At 49.0% G+C, this 9,262-nt stretch overlaps 1 protein-coding gene across 2 annotated transcripts in view; it reads left to right on the top strand.

The window, feature by feature from the left end:
- The first annotated feature begins 7,829 nt into the window (after positions 1–7,829).
- The window catches only part of PODXL (podocalyxin like), a 43,719-nt gene continuing 42,286 nt past the window's right edge, over positions 7,830–9,262 (top strand). For both annotated transcript variants that reach the window (XM_066318872.1, XM_066318871.1), the window contains exon 1: positions 7,830–7,964. In XM_066318872.1, coding sequence (XP_066174969.1) covers positions 7,925–7,964 — 40 coding nt within the window. In that variant the 5' untranslated portion in view covers positions 7,830–7,924. The remainder of the gene's footprint in view (positions 7,965–9,262) is intronic.

Below are 9,262 nucleotides of genomic sequence, written 5' to 3'. Positions count from 1 at the left end.
TGACTGGTGCCAGTGTCGGAGTGCCCTTGCACATCTCCCTCCTTCAGGATGCTCAACCTGAGAGCCAAAACTGACATTTTTAGGACAGAGCAACTCTCCTGCCGTCACTTTCTCCATCTGTGAGCTGAATCCCTCTTCTTGCAGGTAGCAGAGAGCTGAGGCATGAAGCAGGGCTGTATCTAATGAAAAATACCAAGGTGGAGGGTTGTGGATGCTGCTAATTGTCCTTCACGAAATGTCAGCTCCCCAGGTACCTCATTAACATCCTTAACACAGCCAAGAGGATGTGGCTTTATGCTGTGCTGGGACAGGAGTGCTCTCCATGCCTGTTTGCACAGCACTGAGCAAAAGGCAGCATTTGAATCCATTTGAGCTTTATTAGATCAATCTGAGCCACAAGAAGGAGCAGTAATATTCCTTAGCTCTAATAAATCCCATCCCATTGCCAATGTCCCAGGCTAAAAGGAGAATTTCTTTTTACTGGTAGAGGCTGCAGGCATTCTGCCTCCAGGCTGGCTTGATCTCAAGGAGGTGAAGTGTTTGCATGAGGTCTCCTGGCAACAATTTCCCACTGTCTGGGCAGTAGGTTTGGCTTAAGCTGAATCAACAGTGACTCCACATTTGGAGAAATTTGGGCTAAAAATTCCTGTCTAACTTATCCTAGATCTGAGTGCCAGAGAAGAAGTTAAAGCCATCAAAGACCACCAGCACCCAACTGCAGCAGGGAAAACACCACAAGCCTTCCCCAGGGTCAGCACTTTGCAGGGAGTCCCAGCACCAGCAGTGAGGAGAGGATGACAGGATCTCACACCTTCACAGTCTTTCCTTTCCCAGCTGCTCAGAAAGCTCTGAGCTGTCTTTTCTTTTGAAACACCACCCAAAAATCATCATTCTGGGGGTGCTGCTGATGTGGGCATCTGCACAGAACTGCAGGAATGGTGAGGAACTGGCTGGATGGAGATTCCTCCTGCTACCTCACCGCATTTCCCCTCTTCCTCTGGATATTTATTGCTATTCTTTTGCAACTGGAGGGGAAGAGATCTTCAGCTGTCCTCTCCTGAAGACTACTTTGTCCACAGGTTTTGATGCAAGCAGGAATTCTCCTGTCTCTGCAGGGAAATTTAGCTCCATCCTTGTCAACCTTGCAATCCTTCTGTAATTCCCATTACTGCTGATGAGAGTGACGCATTTCCACTAACTGGGTGAATATCCCTTAAATTAGTCTTCACTGAAACATGGAAGCAGGGAAATAAAAGGGAGGCCGTGTTTCAATTAGCTCCCAGTTTGTGTTCAGCCTTGTATGTAAGTAGGAGAGGTCCACACAAAGTGTTTAAAAACCCTTCACTGTTAAGGAAGAAAAAGAGAAAATGTGTACATTTTTAATGTTTTATCTGTACAAAGTTTTAGTTCATGGAAATAGTAACATTTATTATTTCCACTGCATGTTCTTTCTGTAAATGTCAAAACCTTTCACAGACCCAGCCCATGACAGTCTTGTTAATCTCCTTGAGATGCAAGATGTAGCTTGGAGCTTGTCTTGGAAAACTGAGGAACTGGAAAGGAAAAAACTAAAAACTAAACCAACATCAGCATTAGAAATGAGACTTAGGAGTGGGGTTCAGCTCATCTGACTGCAAGAACTGACTCATCTGGCCTAGCTTGGGTTCCCACTGCAGAAGCGAATTATCCTTTCCAAAAGTATCTTTTTCATCTTAATTTACCACAAACACAAGCATACAGACTGTGGGTGCTGGACTGACACAGGATTCACACCAACTTGCCATGCTGTTACCCCAGGGTGGGATTTGGGGGGTGGAAGGAAACCTTCTGAGGTGGTTCATGTCTCAGCAACCCATGGCTTGCACCAGGCATAAAGGAAACTGCTCACCAGGCAGCTGGGAGCACCAGCTCCACACTACATTGGGCTGGGGAAGAGGAAATAAGATTTTTGATAGTGCTGGAGGAACTGGGGGTGTCGAGCACTACTCTAGGACATGAGGCTTTCATTTGACCCCTTCTTTCCTCTTTAGTTTTTATCCATGTCTAAAAAAAGCACAAGGGAAAGCAGGAGGACAGCAACCAAAGCACAGTCCGGGACAGGGACAGAGAGACAAACAAACAGGGGTTTGCCCAAGGCTACCTGACCCAACCCAACCCTCTGGCCCTCACTCCCAGCCCTCACTGTCCCCCAGGCACCCTCACAAAGCCCCAGCTACATCCCAAATGCTCCATGGAGGGGATCCACAAAGACAAACCACAAGCTCCTTCCCATTCCCTTCCCCATCCCAGGCTCCGAAAAATTCCCCTCATCTCTAATAATTCAATGAGCTTTGTTATGACAGGGCAATGCACTTAATGGAGAGTGAAATTGAAGAAGAATGCGTGGAAGTTGCAGCTTTTATCTCTAAAACAAATAGTGAATTCCTCAGGGCTGCTGCAGCCCCAAACAATGATCAGAGCTGCCAGACCTTTGCAGGTTGCCCTGGTAACTTCCAGGCTTTTTTGGGGAGCAGATCCTTGTCAGAGGGAAGAGGTGGTGGCAAAGCCACTCCCAAGAGAGGTGTTGGGAGAGCAGTGTGTGCTCAAGTGGCAGAAGATATTTAGGTTGTAGAGGTGTGACCCAAGGGTCATCTTGGGAAATTCCCACTGAATCCAGACTGAGACTTCAAGGAGTTTCCCTGCTCCATCTAGAAGGAAGTTTTGCTGATCCCTTGGCCAGCAAAATGGTGCAGTCCATCCCAAAATTCTTTTAGAGGTCTTCCACTGGTCCTTCACAGCCCACAGACCTCTGCAGGGGTTTGGGGGGAGGATGAACACAAGGGATTTTGGAGCAGGAGTCATCCACTCACTGTGGCCTTGGAAAAAGAGTTGTTTATATTGCTCTCTACACCTTCCTGAAGAGGGGAAGTGGACAGGGAGGTGCTGAGCTCTGCTCTCTGATATCCATTGACAGGACATGCTGGAATGGGTCAAAATTGTGTCAGGAGAAGCCCCGAGTGGACATGAGGAAGCATTTCTTTACCAAGAGGATGGTTAAACACTGCAGCGGGCTCCCTCGCAGGAGCGTTGGCAGCTTGCTGAAAATGAGGTTCCTCGCTTTTTCTCTTGGGAAGTTAAACCCAAGAGAACTAGAAATTACACCTGTTTGAGTGGTCAGGTGCAGAGAAAAGTGGAAGAACAGTAGTCTTCAAAATGAGACCACAGCTGAGATCAGGAGATTATTTCAAAACTGAGGGCTGAACCTGGATTTTATAAGTCTTTGTCTAATACCAGTAGGATTTTTGCCTCTTCACTCACAGGAGTTCAGGAGAAGACAGGTAGCATTGTGAGCAGTATCCCGGGCTGTTCTTGGCTTCCTCAAGACAATTCCTGCTCCTGAGGCAAGTTGCATTTTGTTTCCTTCTTGAGTCAGGTCCAGGCTAAGGAACAAACTCCCACGTGACACTTCTGACTCTGAATCTTCTGACATACAAATACAAACATCAGACCTCAGGTATTTTCGTCTCTCGATGAAAGGAGGGTAGTTTGGCTTTGTTTTATATTTTTTTGCTTTGCTTCCTGAAATAGCCTCTAGTGATCTTCAGCCCAGGAGTCCACAGTCTGTTACTCACGTCAGAGGTATCAGCACTTCATCTCCCCCACCTAAACCCCAGTTTTGAATTCCAGACATTATTACTTTGTGCCCAACCGCACAAGGAGATAGGTGACGACATCCAGTAAAATCGGATTACTGGCAAGTTAAATGATCCCAAGCTGGATCTGAGCCCGAGGATTTTCAAGCTGCTCAGGCTTCCCTCGGTCGTTTTCTGTGAGAAGAGGTAAATATTGCCAGGCTGCCTGGAGACGTCAGTCAAATGGTGTGACGAATCTGAACGCAGCCAAGAAGGAATTACAAGGTGCAGAGAAGATAAAACTGTGTTGGGGGATTTATCCCGGCACTGTGAAGCACAAGAGCAACTCCTGCTTTATGTTTTCTTCCCCTTTGTCTGATTTGCTTCTAAATTGTGGAAGAAATGGGGTGTCTGTACCCTTTGGGGAATCACAAAAACATTTTGAGATTTCCCCAACAAGGAAATCTTGTGTCATGTGCAGTCTTCCTCCTCCTGAGAGGGTTTCAACCCAGCTGACTTGCATACCTTGAAACCACTGACTCCTTGTGCTGCTCTTTCACAGCCTTACATAAATATTTGGCTGGAACACAGAGACCCAGGTAAATGTGAGCTTGTGTGCAGCCACATCAATGTCAGAATTAAAAAACACCCTTGACTCACTTAAGCCCGTGAGATTTTAAATAATCATAATGTCAATAATAACTTTTAAAGTGAATTCTTATTTTTGGCTCCCACTTCTCAGACAGACTGTGCAGGCCATTCTCCAAAGAGTTTCCCTTCACCTCGGAGACATTCATGTTTCGAGTTGAAAGCAAAAGCCTCTACATAATTTCCTGGCCCAGTGATTTTGGTATTTAGGAAAAACTCCAGAGGTGGGCTACTCATGATAAAGCTCCTAGTCAGCAATGCTGCATGTCTCAGGGTGTCAAAGACTGTTTCCATCTTCGTAGGAAACACTGATGCCTTTTTGACACCCCCAGAAAATGCCCAGTTTCCCAAATTAGGGTTTTTTCCTGACTTTTCCCTCAGCTGATGGTCGGGATGTACTTTATCAGACACCCAGCTTTTGAAGCAGTCGTGCTAAATATCCCTTTCTTTTTGCCATCAGCTGGTCATGATTCATAGCCTTGATCTGACACCCTCAGTAATTATCCCCTTTGCAGAAGAGACAGATTCTGAGCTGGCATGGGTGGAAAGGCACTTGTACCCTGCAAAGCAGCAGGAATAATGGGAGACCTTCCTGCTGCCCTCATGGAATAGGAGGCTTAGCTCCATGATTCTGGATGAATCCCTTTCTCCAAGAAGTGGAGGCCATGCTGTTGTTTCAGCCGCTGTGGTAATTGCCAGTAGCCAAGGTCTGAGGAAACAGAAGAGCTCTACTTCCAACAAGTCTGTCGAGAACTCACAAAACTCCCTGTGTAAGTGCCAGGGTGCATTCTATGATAATTAAGAGAGAACCTACATCCCAAATCAGCAGTTTAGAAGGACTTAGATGCTCAGGGGCTGAGGCTCCCTCCTGTTTACCCAAGGCCAGAGGACCAGCACAGCCCAGATCTGCTGATGGGACCAACCGGACAGAATTCTCCTAACTCTCATTAGCTGCAAACATCATGCAATAAAAACAAATCCAGACTGTTTTTAAGTGGATTTCAGACTGTTCTGTTTTCCTAAGGTTGCTGCCAAGGGACCTCTGTTCTTATCTGTTATTCCCACAGCCCTCAGTTAGAGAGGAGACCCAACACACCTTGGGGAAACCCCCACCTCCCAGGTAATGAGCCACAGGATATTTCTGCAGTGTTTCATGGGCACTGATGGCAGAAACAGAGAGTTTGAGGAGCTCAGCATCACCTCCCTCCTCTATCTCGCAGGGTCTCTGTTCTACTGCAGCAGCCCAGGTTTTTCCCTGGGCTGTCTTGGCTTGGCAGTTAACACCAAACATTGGGAGTGTGTGTGTGTGAATGGGATCTCTTATTAAAAAAACTCCTCAGGGAGAGAAGGAACTGCCTCTCTGATACTGGCAGGATTAATAATGTACACCAACACATTCATTCATTTATTGCAACTCAAGTTTCACAGCTTTGGGGTGCTGTGTTGTGCACAGTTGTAGCAAGAAGAGGTGAGGTTGGGCTGAGGCATTTGGAAAGTCTCTCTGCACTGACCCTGAAGTTAAATCAGGACAATAAGCCGTTTCTGGGGGCAACATGCAATGCAGGGAGGGCTGAGCCAGCAAACCCAAGCTGTCCTCGTCTTCTGAAGGTGACCTGGCAACAAGAATAAAATCCACATTTTACTGAAGACATCAAGAAAACTGCATTCAAAAAGTCCTTTTTGGAGTGAAGGTTATCTTTACCACCTCTGGGCCCAAGCTGGGAAGGTTCCTGGTATAGCTGGATCCAGCAGAGCCAAGAGGAGGATTCATTGCAAAGCCCTGAGCTTATTTTCAGTCTCCTCCTAGCTGCAGTGAACACTCCTTGCCTGAACACCCCAAAACAACTTTCAGTGCCTCAACACCAAACAGTGCCAAGATTTGATAATAGCTTTGTCCTTTGTGCTTTGAGGGCATGGCTTCTTTTGAGACATTCTCAAACAGGTGCATATCTTTCCCAGAAAACATATTCTGAAAATGTATATTCTCAGGGGGGAAGAGAAGGGCTCAGTGTGTGTGTGGTGTATATGCAGAAGGTGATCCCAAATTAATCCCATCTCCAGATGAAAACTCCATATAAACCCTGCTGAGAATCCCAAAATTAACCCAATCTACATTAAAATCCCCAAGTAACTCACACCTGGATGTGAATCTGAAATCAACCCCAAGCCCTCATCCAGATGAAAATCCCAAATCCAGTTCCAAATGCTTGCCCTCATAAAACCCACACATTTTTGCCATGCAGGTAGAAATCTCAAAGAGATCCCCAAGTCTGCATCCAAAAAAGATCCTAAATCTTTGTTCATGACAGTGGGAATCCAAAATCAATTTACAAACCACCATTCAGATTAAAACTCCCAATTGCCCACAAGTCTTCACCATGACAAAAACCCCAAATGCACCCTCAGCTCCAGTGAAACCCCCCAAATCACTACCATGTAGGTTGAAATACCAAATTATCCTCACTCCTCTCATTCCAATAAAAACCCCAAATCCTCCCCAATATCCCAAATCCAGTGAACCTCCCCCCCAGAGATGGGAATGACAAATCCCCCTCAAACCGCCTGCCCTGACAAAAAACCCCAAAAGTTCCCAAAATCTTCATCCTGGTGAATATTCCAAACTCCCTCCATGCAGGCAGGAATCCCACCACCGCCCAAGCCCCTATCCCAATGGAAATCCCAAATCCACTTCTAAATTGAATGTAACCCCCAAATCTCCCCATGTAGTTGAAAATCCCAAATCCCCTCCCCAGATTTCCACAAACCCCCACCTCAATGAAACCCCCAAATCCTCCCCAACCCTCCAACTCAAACAAAACCCCCCAAATCCCCCCATGAGGTTGAGAACCCCAAATCCCAACCCCATATCCCCAGCCCAGTGAAATCCTCAAGCTTCCCCATGCAGTTGATAACCCCAAATCCTAATTCAAACAAAACCCCTAAACCCCTTTCCAACCTCCTAACTCCAAAGAAACCCCCAAATCTCCCTAAACTTCCTCTCCAACAAATCCCCTAAATCCCTTTCCAACCTCCCAACTCAAACGAAACCCCTAAATCCCTCCATGAAGTTGAGAAGCCCAAATCCCAGTAAAACCTCTAAATTTTCTCCAGCCTTCCAACCCCAACAAAACTCTCAAATCCCTCCACACAGCTGAGAACCCCAAATCCCCCCTCTCATACCTCCATCCCAAAGAACCCCATAAACCCTCTCCAACCTCCCATCTCCAACGAAACCCTCCAAACCCCACCATGAAGTTGAGAAGCCCAAATCACCTGCAAACCTCTCATCCCAAAGAATCCCAAATCTCCTCTGCAGGTGCATCCCCACTCCCATCCCCAACCCATCCCCATCCCCATCCCATCCCATCCCATCCCATCCCATCCCATCCCATCCCATCCCATCCCATCCCATCCCATCCCATCCCATCCCTTCCCATCCCCAACCCATCCCCATCCCATCCCATCCCCATCCCATCCCACGGCGCTCTCTCCCGCCGCTCCGGGGGCGGAGGCGGGGGCGGTCCGGGGCCGTTCTGCGCCTCCCCCGGCAGCGGGAGAAGGGGGGGCCCGCGGCCGGGGCCGGGGCCGGGGGAGGGAGGGCATCGCCCGCCCGCCCCGCCGGGAGAGAGCGCCGGGAGCCGCGCCGGGAGCCGCGCCGAGGCACCATGCGGGCTGCGGGGCTGCTGCTGCTGCTGCTGCTGCTCGGTGAGTGCCGCCCCTCCGCTTTCCCTGCCCTCCTCGCCGCTCCAAGCATCTCTCACCTCTGGCCGCGCTCCGCTTTTCCCGGTACTATCGGCGAGTTTGGCGGAAAAGCGGCCGCGGGGCCGCCGGGAGCCCACCTCGGCCCCTGAATGCGGCTTTGTCGCGGCTCTTATCGGAAGCCCGGGCACATCCAGCCCTCCGCGGCAGCGCAACTTGGGGCGCGGGAGCCGCAGTGCCGCTCCGTTCTGCGGAGGGACGAGCCCGACCCTCCAGCTCTTCCCTCCCGCATCCCGCTCGGGGCTCCGGGGATCTTTGGGAGAGCGATGTGAGGAGCTCCGAGCTTCTCACGCCGCTTTTTGGGGTCCCGTGCAGCGAGGGGGGGACTTTGGGTTCGGCGTGGTGGGGCTGTTCCTGCGGCGGTGCAGGTGCTGCACCCGCGGAACGTGAGCAGAGCTGGCGCGGGAGGAGAGTGGGGAACGCTGCTGGAGGCAGCAATTCCCTGCTGGAAGTTTGTGGTGGAGTTGGGAAAAGGTTGAGCTGGGGACTCTTGGGGATGTGTCAGGCTGGGGAGGTTTGGGAGTGGGAACAGTTCCTGCGGTAGGGTTGGGGTTCAGGGGGAGGTTCGGGGTGATGGAGTGGGAGTTGTGGTTCTCTGGTGGGGAGAAGTGGCCAAAAACCCCACAGAAAAGCAGCAGGGAAAGGAAAGGCACTGATGCTTTCCAGAGTGGATAAAGGTAGGGAAGAGTGGGGCATTTCTTCCTTGTTATCAGGGAAGGCGAGTAGGGTGTGAAAAATAAAATAAAATAAAATATATATAAAATAAAATATAGACTAAATCGTGCTCCAGCTCGTGGCTCCCAGAACAGCCTCTGCAGAGCTGAATGTGCTTTTATTCAAGGTAACAAAAGCTGGGGGATGCTCCGGAGGTAAAAGCACAAGTGCAGGCAGGGCCCCGGGGATTTAACTCTGGGGTGAATTCCCAGAGGTCTGGCTGAAATCTCTGCCTGCTCCTTTTTTTTTTCTTTTCCTGTTCCTCTTGAGACTCACGGGGTTTGATGGGAGAGCAGGTGTAAACCCCAGTCCCTGATGCCAACATGGGCTTTAAAAGAGATTTCTCTTCCCATTAAAACTCAGGAAGGCCTGAGCATCATTAATTCTGGCATAAAGCAGGAGCTGTTAATGCAATTTTTCCTGTGCTGGCCAGAATTTAGCTGAGTTTAGCTGACTTTGCCTTCTGAGAAGGTTTTGTTCTGTTTTCCAGAATGAGGTGATAAATACACTGAGACTGGACAAAACAGGCT

The sequence above is a fragment of the Sylvia atricapilla genome, chromosome 5, assembly GCF_009819655.1.
Source record: "Sylvia atricapilla isolate bSylAtr1 chromosome 5, bSylAtr1.pri, whole genome shotgun sequence".
Classification (NCBI taxonomy): domain Eukaryota; kingdom Metazoa; phylum Chordata; class Aves; order Passeriformes; family Sylviidae; genus Sylvia; species Sylvia atricapilla.
The sequence above is the reverse complement of the archived record's forward strand: the minus strand, read 5'-3'. Positions and strand labels throughout refer to the sequence as shown.